The 17,195-nt window shown below is 54.4% G+C and overlaps 1 protein-coding gene across 1 annotated transcript; it reads left to right on the top strand.

The window, feature by feature from the left end:
* Nucleotides 1–1,235: 1,235 nt before the first annotated feature.
* On the top strand, nt 1,236–15,829 carry ELOVL1 (ELOVL fatty acid elongase 1). The gene is made up of 8 exons (XM_082484674.1): nt 1,236–1,244; nt 12,096–12,157; nt 12,575–12,765; nt 12,933–13,013; nt 13,222–13,278; nt 13,571–13,676; nt 13,803–13,939; nt 14,362–15,829. The coding sequence occupies exons 2-8, from the start codon at nt 12,112–12,114 to the stop codon at nt 14,614–14,616; spliced, it is 873 nt and encodes a 290-aa protein (XP_082340800.1). The 5' UTR covers nt 1,236–1,244; nt 12,096–12,111; the 3' UTR covers nt 14,617–15,829.
* The last annotated feature ends 1,366 nt before the right edge of the window (nt 15,830–17,195 follow it).

Here is a 17,195-nt window from a genome sequence, read left to right as displayed (position 1 = left end):
GGCATTAGGTGCGGGGACAGGCTGGCTAGTAAGAAAATGCTGGAAAAACTTGTTTAGTCTTCTGTGTAATGGCTGAGAGGGAGATGATTGCTGTCTACAAATACATTGGAGCATAAATACCAAGGCAGGGACCTATGTGAGATAAAAGACAACGTTGGCACAGGAACAAATGGATATTAACTGGCCATGCATCAAATTAAGCTGGAAATTAGAAGGTGATTCCTAACAATTAGAACAGTGAATTCTGAAACCGCCTTCAGATCAGACGAGCGCGAGCCAAAACCCAGCCACTTTTTAAGATGGAACTTGATAAGTCTGTGAAGACAACACAGGATGAAGCGGTGCTGGAAACAGCACGCAGCCAGACTTAGTGTCTCTGGGGTGTCCTTCTGTCCTGTGTTTCCAAATGCTCGTGGTAGCTGTTCTGGTGCCATCGGGAAAAAGATGAGCATACGTGCCACTTGTTTACTGATCTGTTGTTGGTGTAAGACTGGAAGAGTCCACCTAAACCATCCAAATTGAGGGTTTACTGTTGACAATGAACTCTTGTGAGGGTGTGCACACCACCACCTGTGAGTGACCTTGCTGTGCCTTGGCTGCAGAGAACGACCCTGGCTGTGCCTGGCCTCTCTGCCCACCATGCTGCTGCTTCACCTATTGGGGTGGGCCGTGGCCACCCTGGGGCAACCTGCAGGAGGACTGGAGCTCTCATTTGAAATAGATGGCATTAGACTAGGACAGGACCGGCTTCACCTCACGAGCACCAGAGAGCGCAGACGTCGGTGTGAGCGCGACTCCAGGCCCCTCTTTCCGCCATTTCCCTCATGCCCTCACCACCACCCTTGAGCCAACCCTCTGCACCCCACCCAGACCCTGCCCAAACCCGGCAGCCTACTCCCAGCCACTTTCCATTTTTTTTCCCTCTTGTTGCTGCCTCTCCGCCTCCCCAGACAGCTGCCGCGCCTCTAAAAATCAGCCAAAACCTCCCCAAAACCCAGCACTGGCCCCCCCCTCAAAATATCAGGCCACTGCGCAGCTCCGGCCCTTGAGGCGCTGCCGGCGTGGGCGTGGCTGAGGATGGGCGGGTCGCTATGCCGCTGTCGATTGGCCTCGAGGAGGCGAGCTCCGCCTAAAGGGCGGAGCTCGCCTCCTCGAGGCCAATCGACAGCGGCGAGGGGGGTAGGGCAGCAGTATTTAGGGGCGGAGGCCGCCGTGGTGGCGGGCAGAGAGGGGTGCGGTTGGCGGTGAGTCGGTGCGGCCGTGGGGGTGCTGCGTCCACGTGGGAAGGGGAGGGTGGACCCCGCTGTGGCGGTGGGTGCTGAGAGGGGCTACGACGGCTCGGCCGGGGCTGTGGGTGCTGGGTTCAGCTCTGCGTGGTGGGACTGGGCTGGGGGTGCATAGTCTTTCCCAGGGGAGTGCTGAGGCCTTAATGAGCTTTAGCTGCTTTGGGATTGAAGCTTTGCCTGTCAGGGATGGTGGGCCCTGCCTTGGCGAGGCCTTGTGCTGGGTTGGCACCTGCCAAACAGCCTGCAGGAGTGGAAGAGGCTGGAGGAGACTTATGTGTCCTTGTCACCCAGGATGCTCTGGGGCACGGGAAGGCGGTGGGTGGTGTCCCCCTTGCCAGAGCGTTGGAGGGATGAGCCTGGGTAGGCTGTGGCCTGATGGGTGGGATGGGTGTTGCGACATGCCCTTGGCAGGTGGTGAGGCTGGGTGTGGCTGCCACCAGACAGGAAGGTGGTAGTGAGGGCTGTCACCCCCCTGGAGGGGTGGGATTAACTCTAATAGCAGCGTGGATGCTTGTGACAGGCCAGTGGTGTGCAACCCTGCCTGTGTCAGGAGGAAGATAAGCAAAGTCCACGTTGGGTAGCTGAAGTGTTTTTTTAAAAACAGATGGGTCCTGATGATGTGAGGAGCTGTAGTGCTCCCCAGAGCTCATGGCTGGGTGCTGCTGCCCCAGAGCACCCTCCGGGGTGCCCAGGGAAGGGTGTAATTCCCTTCCTGCAGCCTGGCTGCCCTCCTTTGGGGCAGTTGTATGCCAGAGCTGTCCTGTCTGTGCTGTCTTGGTGTGGTGCTTGGGATGCTTTTCCAGCCTGCCAGGAGGGAGGAATGTCTCCCCTTGCTGGCTGTGTGCCAGGGCGCAAACACCCTGGCCTCCGGCTCGGCAGGTCTCAGCGCGGTGGCTGTGCTGGGGACAGGGTCCCGGCTGTGCCCGGGCTGCCTCCCTACTGCTGCCAGAGATGGGCCCTCAAGTCAGGGGTTTGTTTCCTCTCCGGGTCAAGATCTGGCGGTTGCATGACTTCAGGGAAGGGGATCAGCATCGCTGTGTTGGTGCTTCTGGTGGGGCTGGGGGCAGCTCTGTGGCTGGTTCCCGGCCTGCCCCTCCAGCAGGCAGTGGGGCAGGCCGCGGCCGGGGGCTTAGCCCCCCCGGTCAGCTCGGCGGCGGTGCGGTGCCTCCCTGGGGCCAGCAGCTGCCGGGATGTCACGCAGCAGCGGCCCTCCCCTGCAGCCCCAGCCGGGCGGGCAGCCCCGGGCCCGGCCGTACAGGCTCCGTTGGTGGCGGGGCCGGCGCTCGGCCGGGCCGCGGCACCGCGCTTCCGGGGCCCGGGGCGGCGGTAGGCCCCGGCGGCAGCCCCACCCCGAGGCCCTACCGGCAGCCGCCCGCGCTTCCCGCACGGGGGGGGAAAGGGGAGGCGCGGGAGGGGGTCCCTGCGGGTCTCGGCGCTCCCTCCAGCCGGCAGCGGGGCCGGGGGCCTGCGCTGAAGCCGCCTCGCTGGGGGTGGGAGTGAGGCCCGTGCGGGGCGCTGCCCGGGGGCCCCAGCTGTGCTTGGTTCCCTGACACCCTCCGTCCTGGTGTGGCCGCCAGGGTGGGCCCTTGGTGAGAGCTGTGGGGATGTCGAGCAGTCGAGGAGGGCTGTGGTCTGCTGGGGCTTCACTGCAGCAGGGTGAGAGCAGCCTCCAGCAGTGGTGCTGGCCGCTTGGTGGATGGAGAGATTTCTCCTACACAGCCCTCAGCATCAATGTACCATTGAGATGGCTCTTCCCTCCTCCTCCTCCGGGCAGGGTGGCAGTACCAGGCCTCCCCCGCTGCTGCGACACAATGTTAGCTTTGAGTGCTGGCTCATGTAGGTGCTTGGCTTCCCTCTGGCTCTTGCTCTGGAACGCTGGTGGGAGGAGGTCCCTGTCACCCTCCTGGTAGCAGCAGTAGCTGTGAGCTCACCTCGGACTGGTGTGCAGTCATGCACAGAGGTCTGCTCTTGCTGGGCAGCTGCAGGTTTAATAACCATGGCCAAATGCTCATCTGACCTTCCACAGGCAGTACTGCAGTTGGTCTGTAGGTCTCTTAGGTGGGCCTGTTCCTGTCTTGTAATGAAGAGGCAGTTAGGAAAGCTGCTTCTTTTTGATCTTTGCAACAAGCTAAATGAGACAGCATAAGTACACAGGTGTTGTGACAGGAGGGGAGGCTTTGGGGGCAGCAGTCTGTATGCCTCAGTGCCCAGGCTGCTTCTCACAGGGTGACTGTCAGGTGCTTTCCCCATGACTGACCACCTTGGTTCTGGAGTCCTAAGGGCAGAAAGAAGTGAAGGGAATACCCTTCCTGTGCTCAGTGGGCAATGTGGGATGACACTGGGCACTTTCCTTTCTAGTACATTCCCTCAGAGCATCTCTTCCTCTCTGAGGCCAGGATTGCCTGTGCAGCAGTGCATCCATCCTGATGTGCTGCCCTAAATTGACCACCTTCTCTTTTGCCAGAATGCAGCCAGGGCAGATTCCTAGCTGGATGGAATTGACCTGCCCACCAGACCTGCTGGGCAGCTTCTTAAGGATGGTTTAGAGAGTCAAACAGTTGGCTGAGCCCTTGGGGCTTGACTGAGACTGCTGTGTCTTATCTCTCTCCTAGGAAGCCCCTCTGGTTCATGGGTGTCAGCTGCTGCTGACAGCCTGTTCCTTTGAGAAGTAGCATGGTGCCAGCTGTTGCGGTATCTTCTTGCTGCATCTTGCTGTGGGGATTAAGCCATGCCACCCACGCAAGCCTGGGCCTCCACAGTCCTGCCCTGCATCATATTCTCACCTCTGTTTCCTGAAAGCCCGATGGGGGGGGGATTATATGGTCCTTCAGGGCAGAAATGCAATATGAGAGAAAGTACTGTTAAAACTGAGGCTAGGGGAGTAAAAACTTACTCTTAGAGGTGTCTCACACTGTGTTTTGAAGGTGAAAATAATTGAGCTTATTCAAGGTGTGTAATGTCTCCTTTCTCTCTTGGTGGAGAAAAGTCTCTTCATCCCCAGGAAGCTCTGAAGCTGGTGTCAGAAGCAGGTGCATTTGCTGCATGCTTGGCTTGGCACTGTCCTTGAAGGTTGTGGGTGAATGCTTTCTTCTCTTCTGCTGGGGTTACAGCACAGTCAATGCTCAGGCTAAGCTTCTTCCAAAAGGAAGGGTCTCACAGGAGATACTGGGAGTGGTGCCTGTGACAGCCCAAGAGATCTTTCTGTGCTTTTGTATTGGATTTGTGCTAGCATGTGCCCTACTGTCTGTCAGATGGTGGGAGTACTTGGGCTGGAAAGTCTGGTTCTTGCCAGTCAAACAGGTGAGGCAGCCTGGGCTCCTGCAGGGAGGAGCTGGTCCCCAGGAGCCAGGGTTCTTCCCTGCAGGAGTTGTGGGGCTGCTGTTGCTTAGATGACAGGCTGCAGCTGCCACAGCCAGCTCCCTACCAGCAGGCCTGTGTCTGGATGCTATCTGAGACTTTAGTGGCTTGGGGCTGGTGGAGGTGGTAACTAGGTCTGATGGTTCTTGATTTCTCTCAGCGTCTCACAGGGTACTTAATTTCTGGTGGGTTCTTCCCTGTGGGATGGCTCAAAGTGGTGAGCTGTCATTGTGGCAGCAAGTTCTCCAGCCTTCCTGCAAGGAGTGCCCTAACCCTGTGGATCAGATCAGCTAGCTTGTTCTCATGGTTTGTTAATAGATTTGCTCTGTATACATACAGACTTATATCTCATGATGCTGCTTCTACTTAACCCTAAGAGGCTTTCCATGTCTGTACAGGACCAGCAGTAGGAACAACAGCCCTGGCTTTGAATAGTCCATCTACACCTGTGTGGAGATATTCAGGCCTAATGCTGCTTTTTTTTTTTTTTTTTTTTTTTTGGTGTGTTGGAGGGCTGTGAACCTTGTTAAAGGTAAAGGTACTATCTATTAAGACTTATACCTATTGGGATCTGTGGTGCCTATTCTATGCTGCTGGAGTCTGGCATCTTTAGTGTTGTCAGAGAACACCCCTTGCTCTTGTTAGCAGGTGGCTGCATGACTGCACTGTCTTCTTGGTGTGGAGGGTAGGGGAGTTCCAAAGTAGATGTCATGATGAATTCCAGGCAGTGACCCCTTTTCTAGGTGAGAAGTGGCTCTGGGTTCACACTTGGACTCCTTGAATGATCCAGATAGAGATGGAGGCATTTTAGGAGTCTTTTCTTTTTGCATCTTGCTTTGCAGACTTTTAGTGTCCATCCTGTCTTGGTGTGCTTGTCCAATTAATGTACAGGCCCGGATGGGACAGAGCACAGTAATCATTACGGTGTAATGATTACAGATACTGCTGTGGGAACAGAGGTGAAACCTGGTAGTGAGGCACTTGCATAATGATTAAAACCACAGAGACATGCTCTGGTACTGTCTGTCCCATGTCCAGATAGGGGTGCTCTGTGTTCCTCTACTAGAGGGTTTTGGAAGGCTTGACCTATATCTAGAAGCAGGTGTTGGGAGCCAGCCCTGGTTGGTCTAACCCTGCCTGTCCTCCTCTGTCACCTGCCTAGCTCTATCCTTCCTGAGTGCTCTCTCCTGCACCCTGGGGGGCTGCTGGGTGCCATCACTTCAGAGAGGGAGCCCATCTATCTCCACCTCCTTTCCCCCTCACCTGGTGCTGCATTGGGGAGTGGACACAGCTCAGTGTGGCTAGCTTGGATAGGAAGTACCTTGTTTTCCACTTCTATAGGCATATCATCCTCTGTTCTTTTCTTTGTTCACCTCTTTACTCCTTTTTTCCTTGCTATGTCAGACATTCTGCCTAATGTTGCCTTTTCCCTGACTGCTCTCATCTGTACCAATACCGGGGCCCTGAATGTGCAGCCACCAGGGTTGAATGTGATAAAGAGTAAGACTACTCTAACTGGTTGCCTGATCAGCTTGAGGAGGTGCTGTCCCTGAAAAAAAACAGTGTGTTGTGTATATAGACCTTTTACTGCAACTTACGCTCTGGTGAGACCTTGGAGTCTGATTGCCTGCCTTGGGTTTTGTACAAGGTTACCACCCTATTGCAGTGGGCTTGCTCCTTCTGAAAGCTTGTGAGGTGCCACACTAACTGCTCAGGCTCTGAAAAGCTTGCCTGCTAATCTGAGAGTCTCCTCTTGCTCTCCCTGCTTCCAGCGAGCATGGGAAGGGAAGAACTTAATCTCTGTTTATAGGATGCTATCCAAAGGCCTCAGGGTTTCACAGCCTACCACCCATAGTGGTAGGGTATTGACACACGCTAGGTGAAGATGGGGAAACTCCTGAACTTCAGGCAGGTCGCTTCCTGGTACTTGAAGCCAGTGTGACTCCCGCACCAGCTGCAACAGCAGCTCTTGCAAGAGCTGTTGCATATCAAGGGTTTGAGAGTTTGCATCCTTTCTCTGTGAATGCAGTTGTCCTGTAGTGGCTTCAAAGTATGCTGATGCAGAGTGTATGGTACCAGTCTGTTAGCCATATCCTTTGACACTCAGCATGAAGTAGCTGAGCCAGAGGAAGTGACAAATACACATGATTCAAGTAGGAAAACTTATGTGGTGGTGTTAGCATGAAGTTGCTTTGTAGACTTTGTAGTTATGTTGTGGGCTGAGAGTTCTGGGACTAGCTGTCTTCAAGTTCTGATCAGAGCCGAGTCCTCAGAGCCAAAATGCCAGGCCAGGAGAGTTCTACTTTCCTGCTCTGCCCTAATCTGCTGGTATTGCTTTCCACACTTGAAACATAGCAGCTTATGCTCTGCTGCCAGACTGGTCTTGTGTGCCCTGTAAGCTGGTGCACAAGCATCCCTTCAGGCTGTGATTTTGCTCTTGAGGGGAAACCATGACTTTAGTAGCATGTGGACAACAATGCCTTAACTGAATCTTCAGGGAGATGGCTGAAATTGTTACCAGTAATGCAGATGTCCTTGAATACAGCTCTCCTGTTAAGTATTCTCTGCTGTGTGTTCTTGAGCTGGTGTCCTGAGATGCTGTGTGTGAAGCAAATGTTCACTGGCTGGTTACAGGCCCCTCTCGCTTTCACCTGGGTGCAGAGTGGCAGAAGGAGGAGATCCAAATCCAGTTTTCTCTGCTTCATGGTAAACTTCAGACTTGGAGCAATTCTGCTGCAGAGTTTATGAAGAATAGGGTGCTGCTGCTGCTCAGGGCTGGCCAAGCTCTTCTCCCTTGTCTTGGTTGGTCTGTCTGTCTTGCTGCTCATGTGTTGTTTGTGCGCGGGTTTACTTGTGCGCCAGATCATGAAAGCTGCTTCTGGAGCTGTGACTGACAGCTCTTGGTGGCAGTTTGAGGTGCCAGCCTCAGTGTGTGTGCTGTGTGGAGCCCTGTCTGTGCCTGGTCTGGGGCTGCCAGACCCTGGGTTAGTCAGTCCCACTCTTCCACAGCAACAGCTGCTGCTGGCAGATGCTTCGGAACCACAGGTCCCAGCAGCTCTGCTGGGAAACACGCTCCCTGGGCACATGGAGGTCTATGCAGGCCTTGTTGGACTCTGCAATGACTTTCTGGAGCTCCAGGAAGCTGGGCAGGTGCTATGGTGGGGAGCTGGGGGAAGAGATGCCTCTTCCTGGGAGACTGGAGCTCAGAGCAGCATCAGGCAGCAAGCCTTGCTGCCAGCTTGTAGGTCAGGGATGAGAGTTGGTTTGATCTCTCGCCAGCTGGTTATCTCCTGACCTTTGAGGGTTGCTGCTCCCTTGGGAGCCCCACAGGGACCAGGCCTGCTTTAGCCAGTTCAGCAAGGGCCCTGTGCCAGCTCTCCCTGGGGTAGCAGCTCTGTGGCCACCTACCAGACTGTTTTGGTGCTGCCTGTAATTAAACTAGTGGGGAGATTAGGGTGGCTTGCTTTCTCACTTATTAGAGGACTGATTTCTGATTTGAATGCTGATGGGATTGGAGTGTTGGATGTCTGGGGCTGAGTCTGTTCCTTGCAGGTAGCTACTGTGTGGGGAGAGATGTGCCCTATGAGGCTGTTAACAAAGTTAACTGGGTTGAGCTCTGGTCTCTGTCAGTGTCGTGGTTCACAGTGCAGTGGTGTGACTACTCTTGGGCTGCTGGGGTTGATTATAAAAGGCCTTGCTGTTCTTGCTGAAGTTGCACTAATTAGCTGTATAGCTTGTTGGAAATATGCAGTCTGCACATTGTTTGGTGTAAGCAAATATCTAATCCTTGATGTTGGTTACTGGGACAGAATGTGGCCTGGTACTCTGGTTTGCAAATAGTGGGAACTTTCTTGCTGAGATGGGGAAGTGACACCCAGTTGGTGAGAGGTAGAAGGAGATATGTTGCAAGGTCTCTAGGTATTGTGCAGGGTGTGTTTGGGCCCCAAGGGTTCTTGGTGCTTTGAGATGCTTGGACCTGTTTGCTTGACTTCTCTTCAGCTGTTGAAGGCTCAGCTTTGGGTTCCCCATATCCTCCCAGTTTCTTGCCCAAGAGGATCAGGATCTGGGAGGAGTCAAAGGAGAGTGTCTCCCCTGTGCAGAGAGGACAGATACTGACTGCTGAGCTGTAACTGCCTGCATCGCAATGTGCAGCGTAGCGTGGAGGGTAGTAAGAGCAGATGCCTGGCTGGATGGTGAACCCCTCTCAAAGTGCAGAGGGACATCAAGTGCTGGTGTTGCGCATAGAGGAAATGGCAGGGGTGAGTTCATGTTCCCAGACAGTTGCTGCTCTGTGCTGAAAACCCTCTGCCTGCACCATCATGGCTCAGGCAGGCTGGTGCACTTTGCATCCTCCTGCTTAGTGAAGGCAATGCTTGGGCCTGCTCTACAGCTCCCCCTTGGCAGCTCAACTGCCAACACCCCAAGGCCAGTGGCTGCCCCTTGGGAGACAGAGGAAGGTGAGACATACCTGCATCTGCTCACTGAGCAAGGCATGCTTCAGCCTTTAATGTAGGACCATGTAGCATGCCAGTGTGGATACCAGGTCTTGCAAAGATATGAAGACCTTGGGGGTTCCCTGGAGTTGTTAGCTCTGTTAGCTGAATGCAGCAGGATGTTATTCTACCTACAAAAGCTGTGAAAAATGCATAGGCCCTTTTCATAAGGGCCTGTAATGTAATCCTACTATTTCTGCCCTGGTAGAAGTCCTGGTGCTTGCCCAGAGCCCATGTTCAGGACAAGTCCAGTGCCTTCCCTCTCCCTGTGGCATGTATGGCTGTAGGAGTGCTGGAGATGCTTCACAAGACACAGCAGTAAGAGGGACTTGCTGTTCACACTGGTGGGGACTCCTGTGCTAGTGCTGTGTTGAAGTGGGCTTCTCCTGCTGCTTGGGGGGATAGTTGTCTGGGTTCAGGGCTGCTGCTAGGACATCCCTTGTCTGCTGTGTGCTCTGTGCAGCTTGCAGCAGGTCTGTCAGGGCAAAACTGCAGTGTGAGTCTTCTCGTCCAAGTCCCCAGTGTCCTGTGACCCCCAAATGCTTTTGAGCTGGGGTTCTAGTTGTCCAGTGGTGCTGGCACCTTGCTCGCATCAGAGTCAGCAAAGCAATCCTTAGGGCCCAAGCTCAAGTGTTTCCCTGCAGTGTGGGATATAGCGCTGAGCTCGTGGGCAACTGATACTATCTTCTCATCCTAGCCTGCCCAAAATAGGCAAGCACTCTGCAGGAGTTTTGTCTATGCCCTGGACCTGTAGTAAGGCTGACTCATTCAGCTTGATAAGATAAACAGAGAGCTTGAATAGTCAGGTACCTGTGCTGGGAACTAACTCTTGAGGGCTCCTCAATCTAGCAAATAAAGGTGTAGCTGGATGTAGTGGTTGAGAGCTGAAACTAGACAGACGAGTTTGGAACTTGCTCTTAGCCATTAAAGCAACATAAAGCTCAGCAGCTTTCAGGACTTGTACTTACTGCATTTCCCACAGCTGGAGCCTTGAGTGGCTCTCAAAGATGCTGTAATTTCTGCTATGCCTTTCTGGCCTCTGCTGCATGTGGAGAGTGGATAATCGTGGCAGTGCCCAGGACCTTAAATATTACTTTCATCACGGTGATACTACAAGTGAGTATTACTTGCTATTAAACCCCTTGAAACCTTGGGTTGGGAATGGGAGCATCTGTTCAGCTGCTGGTGCCCCTGAGGTGTGGGGATCAGTCTGAAGCGGGCTTTGCCCTATTGCTCTACCCACCTCCAAGGTAGCATGAGGAACCACCTTCTGTGTTTTCTGAAGCACAGCAGAACTTCTTGGGCGCTCCCTGGTGTGCATGGCTGTGCAGGCTGCTCTGGAGCCCTGCTTGGAGGAATGGGTGCTTGGTGGGGTGAGGGGGGAGAGCTATTCCACCCCACTGCTGTTATGGAGAGGTTGGGTGGCACTCCCCAGTTTGGAGGAGGACACAGGGTATGACTGGGCAGGCACAGAGCCAGCACTGTTGCTGCACTAAAGTGATTTGCAGAGAATGGTGAGCCAGAATGGTGTATGCCAGGCTTCTGAGGAGTGGTGCCAGCAAAGTCTGTCACATAGGTGCTTGGTAGCACTACACAGGTAGTGTCTGCTGCTGTCCTGCCTGGGTCCCAGGTAGAGCAAAAAGCACTTTGCTGAGCTCTTCTTGCAGCAAAGCTGAAGGAGGGATGCTGGTGCTGGCTGGTGAGGGCTTCAGGTGGCAGTGGCTGCTGGATACTTGCTGCTGGGACATTACCGGGAAGAAGGTTACTCTGGTTTCAGCCTCCTGGCTGCATACCTGGGAGGGACTGCATGCTTCCTGGTGGCGGCAGCAATAAACCTCCTGGGGAGACTGGGCTGGGGACCTGTTTCCCTGGGCCTGTGTGTGGGCAGTGATTCCTGTACACTTTCCTGGAGGAAGGGGTAGGTGGAGTGTCTGGTAGCAGCTATGGGGAATGCCTCCCTTGCAGGTGGGTGAGGCTGGGGCTGTGCTCTGCCTCCCTGGTGCTCTGGTGTCCTGTGGGCTGGGGAGAGGTTAGGGAGCACAGGGGGCTGAGTGAGGGTATTTCAAATATGCCTGCAGCAGTAAGAGCCTGGGCCCTTCCTGCTTTTCTGGAGAGCAACTCTGGATTGCTGTCTGGTGTGTGCTCACAGTGAGGCTGAGCAAGTGTGGGGAGTGTCAGTCCTTCTACTTGCAGCCTTGTATCCTTCTACTGATTTTTCCACTACCTGGGGTACTGTCCCCTGTCTGGAAGAGGTGTGGAAATGTCATTGCCAAGTAGGATGCACCTAGCCTCTGAAGTGCTGGGTTATGGGGTGGTAGCTCTTCTCAGGAGGGTTTGTGCAAGATGTGAAACCAGGAACTCTCGCACCAGAAGCTGGTGTCAGTTGCTGAACTGATGGTTTTCCTTCCTCTTCCAGTATGTCTGCCATTGATGCTGTGTTGCTTCTCTGGTGGGGATCAGTGGTCAGCAGCCCAAAGCTGATCGTAAAGGCACTGCTCTGGAGAGTGTGGGCCAGCTCTGCATCTGCCTCGGATACCCTACACCAGGGTCAGGCAGAGCAGTGTGCTGTGTCAGTATGGGTGGCAAGGTTCTTGGCAATATCATGGTGGTTGTGGGTGATAATGGTTGAGCCTGTACTGCAGGAGCAAGACTAAGGGGCTGGAGATAGCTAGGAAAGCTTCCAACCTCAGCACCTGTCTTGAAGTGTTAGGATCCTGCCCTGGAAGAACTGCTAGTGGTGGATGACAGGGTTCCCAGCAGAGCTGGGGAGACAGGGCCAGGCACAGTGAGAAGGGGAGGCATGAGGCTCAACTGGAAAGTGGATGTTGGTGTATGATCAGCTGAGAGTAATGCTGGCCAGATACACATGACTGTACCTCTGAAGCTATGCTTGAGACTTGCTGCTCTGCAGGGTGCCCTCCTGGGAAAACAGCTGCCTGATCTGCCCTTCTCTCCACAGAGATACTACCGCCACCATGGAGGGGATTGTGACCATGTATCAGGACTTCATGAAGAAAGCAGGTGAGTGTTTGGCTCTCCTCAGCTGCAGGGCAGGTGGTGCTACATGCCTTACTGCCACAGGCACAGGGGGTGGTCTGTCATCCCTGAAGCAGCCTGGGTCTAGCTGCATCCTGCCTCTACTTTGATGTGGAGGCAGCTCTGGGTCTTTTGGGCTGGTTTTTATGAGGTTGTCTTGCCTCAGTGCTTGTGCAGGTCTTCTTGGGACACTTGTGCCCTCCTGGGCAGAGGGTCTTCAGGCTGCCCTGCAGCATGGCTTCAGGCCTTACTGAGTTTAGGTGACTTCCAGCCTCTGCTCCCTGACTGGCCCCCTGCCTGCACTCTTGACCTGGAAGAACAGGATTGCTTCCACCCTGGCAGTAGCATTGCTGGCAGCTGACTGGAGTGAGGATGCTAACTGCCCTGCGGCTCTCTCCACAGACCCCCGCATTGCTGATTATCCGCTAATGCAGTCCCCGTTCCTTGTGATGGGCATCCTTCTGGCATATGTCTATTTTGTACTATCACTGGGTCCCCGGCTAATGGCCAACAGGAAGCCTTTAAACCTGAAGAAGTTCATGGTGCTATACAACTTCTTTCTGGTGGGACTCTCACTTTACATAGTTTATGAGGTGAGTTGTTGGCAGTAGCCTTTGTGTGGCATACACAAAGTAGCCCATGCAGGCTGCATGGGTGATGGGGAGCCCTTGTGCAGGCTGTTCCCTGCACTTCTGCACAGGGCTTGGGAAGTGCAGTGGGTGATATGTTGGGCCTCACCCTGATGATGCTCTTGTTACAGTTCCTGATGGCAGGGTGGCTTACTGGGTACACCTGGCGATGTGACCCTGTGGACTTCTCACAGGACCCCAAGGCCCTCAGGGTGAGTTCTAATCCCTCTTGCAGTAAGTGGGGGTGGCCTTTAGTGCTTGTGTTGGGACAGCAGGGTCACAGCTACCTGCCTCTTCTGAGGTGGAGGACTTACAGTACCTGGCCCTTGGTTTCACCCCAGGGTTACTGTATGGAGACCCTTGGTCACTCGGCATGCTCAGGCTGAAGTGGGTCTCTAATATTAACCTTTTCTGTTACAGATGGTGAGTGTTGCTTGGCTCTTTGTCTTCTCCAAGTTCATTGAACTGACAGACACGGTAAGTGAGTTATGAGGAGGCCATGTCACTGCTTGCTGGGCAGGGAGTTGGGGCCCTGTGTGCTTGGGGTAGGTGCTTTCTTCGGCCCTTCCAGTCTGACCTGGCAGTGCTTCTGTCTGGCATCACTGTCAAGGAGGCCACTCTTGGCATGTTATACCTCTAGAAGCTGTGTGGTGGCAGTGAGCTTTTTTGGGGGAGGCATCACTGGGATCAGATGCTGAATTAGTGGTTCAGCCTGCTCTACCTGTTCCCAGGGCTGCAGGTCCTTGATGCTGTTGGGCTTTCATTGCAGGTGATCTTTGTCCTGCGGAAGAAGAATGAACAGGTCACATTCCTGCACCTGTTCCACCACTCTGTTCTGCCTTGGAGCTGGTGGTGGGGAGCAAAGTTTGGTCCAGGTAAGATGAAAACTGACTGGGTGCCCAGCTTGGGGAAGGGGGGTTAGCTGGATTAGCCCCAGCATGCTGAGAAGGGCTAATTGCTATGGAGGATTGACTTATGCTAATGAAGATCTGTCTTAACAGGAGGAATGGGCTCATTCCATGCCATGATCAATTCCATGGTGCATGTTGTCATGTACTTCTACTACGGGCTCTCAGCAGCAGGACCTGCCTTTCAGAAGTACCTGTGGTGGAAGAAACACATCACGGCCATCCAGCTGGTGAGTCTGTGCTATGAAGCAGAGCATGTGCCCTCAACCTCCGATGCGAGGGGCAGGCCAGCCCTTGTACCTATGAAGGTGGCAACCAGCAGCTGTAGCTGTCTCTTCTGCAGCCTCTCACTCTGGGTTTCTAGCAGCTCTGGCCTACTGTAGGCCTCTGATAGCCCTACCAGCCTGGTTAGGGAGTGGATGCTGCTTAGCCTGCTGCCCCTGGGCTGTGGCCACACTGGAAGGGTGAGAGGTGCATGCTACCTTGAGACTTGTGCCTGCCTCTTCCAGCTGCTGCTGACTGTGCCTCACCATAAGGTCCTCTACTTCAGAGTGGAAAGGAACCAGTTGGTTTCATTTAGAAAGAAGGTCTCTAGTATGATCCCTGACCCTGCTCCCTTGAATAACTTGTCCCTGCTCTGCATTGCTCTCAGGCACAGTTCGTGATTGTCTCCGTCCACATCTCCCAGTATTACTTCATGCCCAGCTGCCAGTACCAGTTCCCCATCTTCATCCACCTCATCTGGATTTATGGGACCATCTTCTTCATCCTCTTCTCCAACTTTTGGTACCAGTCCTACACCAAGGGCAAACGGTTGCCCAGGGTGGCTCCACAAGCAGCCCAGCACAACGGTAGCAGCATCCACGAGAATGGCACTGTCACCAATGGCAAGGTCAAAGCCAACTAGAGGGCAAGGCCCTCCCAGAGCCAATGAGAGCCCCGGGGCAGAGGCAGCTGGGACCTGTTCCCCTGCTCCTGGGTGCCACTAGCCAAGTCAAGTGCCTACAGACTGTTGTACCCCTGTGCCCAGCCCTGCTGTCCTCTGTCTGCATGCCCAGCCCCTCTGCTCCGAGCAGCCATGGGCAACTTCTCCTGTCTGGGAGGGCTTGTGCTGTTTCTTGGTGTTGCTGAGCAGAGAGGCAGCTGCCTGCATCACAGCTGCAGGGCTGCAGTCCCATTCCAGTATTTCCAAAGGAATTTTCCCCCAAGTGCCTACATCTGGCCCTTCTGCCTGGGGGCCATTTTCTTCTGAGTAGGACCAAAAGAAGAGACCGGTCCCTGTCCTGGTGCCCTCTCCTCTTCCCTGGCTCATTAGAGCCTGTGTGGATGAGCAGACTTGTCCCTGGTTGCTTGCTGCTGCCAGCTCAAGTGTGAGTGCTCCTGCTCTACCATGCCTTGTGCCACCTTGTTCCATGCCACAGTGCTGCATGTCCCTTCTGGTCCCTGTGTGCCCAGGTGGGGGGGGGGGTCCTGCCCTGGTGTGTCCATGCTCAGGTGTGGCTGTGGAAAATGTAGGGGCAGTGTCTATGGGACTTGAGGGCCCAGACCTGCCCAGTACAGTACACATGCCCTGTACCTAGTACATAGTAGGGGTTGTGACAGCCTGAAATGCCTTCCCCCACCCCCCCAATAAGCCCAGGTTGCTGTGCCTTTCTGTGCCTGGGCTGGGTGCTTAGTGTGTGCTTTAGCCACACTTACCTGATCCTCTATGGCAGCTGGTGGCTTGCTCCAGAGTGGGGGTGGCCAAGCTCAGCCTTGCCTTGGACCACTTCCATTCCTGCAAACTCAAGACTTGAGCAATAATTGCCCCTAGAATCGGCTCCCAGACTCTCCTGCTTGGGACTAGCCCTGCTCTGGTGCAGTGTGAGCACAGTGGAGGATCGTTGTAGCGTGCCCTGCTGTGGGGTAATAGTGAGCACCTCTTACTTCTGTGGATCCAACTGGGCCTGGGTGAACGTGTGCTCTGCCTTACAGCAGGGCAGTGCAGCAGCTCTCCTGGGCCTGGTGCCCATCACCTGCTCTGGCTGTAACCAAAACCATGCTGGTGGCCTTGAGGATGAGGTGAAGGAGCCAGGCCCTGTCAGAGTGGGCTGCTCTTCTATCACAAATAAACAAACAGAAGGAGAAATGGCTCTGCCCTCTTGTTTTCCCTGGCCTGCTGTGCTCAGAAGCTGATCCAGGTGCTTGGTTCTGCCTAGTGTGGTTGGAGGCAGGACTGGGAGAAGCAGCTGGTGTAGCAGGTTTGTGTGTTGGGGGGAGAGGGTGATAGCAGTGTGCTGATGAAGCAGATGGCAGATTGTTGCCAAATGCTTCGGTAGAGCAGTGCTCAGGGCAGGAAATGTGTCAAGGCTCCTGTTGTGAAAGTGGGTCCGCCCTGTGAAAGAATGGCTGGGGTGGAGTGTGGGTGCGGGCTGGGACCTGGTCCAGCTGCCCAGGAGGAGCTGCTGCTTTTCAGAAATCCTGGGGAGCTGAGGTGTGGCAGAGCAGGGACAAGAGACCCAGGAAATCCAGGTGATGGGGAAACAGCAGGCTGCTTTCTGCATCTGCTGAAGCCAAAGTTGCTGCCATCTGTAATCGCCCCTGCAGTGTGAATCTGTGCAGAGCACAGATGAGGCAGGTCAGAGGGAGGTTTATGTTGCTGCTGCCTCGCTCTTGCTATAGCAGTGCATATTCCTGGCTGAGCTCTGTCCTCTCTACCACCTGAGACAGTCTGGCTTCCCTTCAGCGCTGCTGGGGTGCAGTGCTACCTTCCCCATTACCTTGTGAGTGGGGGCCCTCCTGAGCAGAGGCCAGCCTAGGTGCTTACTCAAGCCTGGGAAGGGGGGTGGGTAGCTGGGAGGAATACCTTAGACCAGAAGCCCTCCAGAAGCTGTGTTTCACTGCAGCTGGGATGTGGGAGGGCTTTAGTCGATGTCTAGCCAAAGCCTTAGAGCAGAGCTTGGTGTGAGGGAAAGCTCTGTTGAGCCTGCCTGAGCTGCTGTACGCATCAAGACCATGCCCTGACATATAGGACAATCTCTTCAAGTGAGCTGAACTGGTGCCACCAATATGTCTAACAGCATCACCCCAATTTACAGGACTCAGTGCCCTTGCGTGTATCAAGCTTTAAAATAGGATCTGGCTGCTGCACTGTGTAGTGTTCTCCCAGTTGTTGCCACTTCTCTGTGGGAAAGGAGGGGAAGGAGGTTTTGTTCTGGTCCCTGCTGAAGTGGTGTGTAACATTAGTTTGGTGCTCAGGAGTCACTGCTTCAGGAGCTGGAGGTGAGAGTCCAGCTTGGATGGAGCTTTTCCTGTCTAGCCTCCTTCTCCCCCCTGGGCTGGCTCTTGGTGAAGACAGGACTGTCTTTGCTTTTGCCCAAAATAGTAATAATATTTTAAACTACTTATGCTTGGCATTTTAAAGTGGGCTGTTCCCTACGTGTGTTCTGCTCTCCCTTCCTCCTATTGTTCCTGTTAGCTGTGATCTTTCCATGGGCTGGCTACAAC

This window comes from Vanellus vanellus, assembly GCF_965231255.1.
Source record: "Vanellus vanellus genome assembly, chromosome: 5".
Taxonomy (NCBI): Eukaryota; Metazoa; Chordata; class Aves; order Charadriiformes; family Charadriidae; genus Vanellus; species Vanellus vanellus.
Note: the sequence above shows the minus strand (reverse complement) of the source record. Positions and strands in the feature narration are given on the sequence as shown.

Excerpts from the sequence above, each read along its gene's own strand:
- ELOVL1 (XM_082484674.1), top strand. The coding sequence starts at position 12,112 with ATGGAGGGGATTGTGACCATGTATCAGGACTTCATGAAGAAAGCAG. Across the intron at positions 12,158-12,574 it reads GGACTTCATGAAGAAAGCAG|ACCCCCGCATTGCTGATTAT; the intron begins GTGAGTGTTTGG and ends CTCTCTCCACAG. Across the intron at positions 13,940-14,361 it reads ACATCACGGCCATCCAGCTG|GCACAGTTCGTGATTGTCTC; the intron begins GTGAGTCTGTGC and ends CATTGCTCTCAG.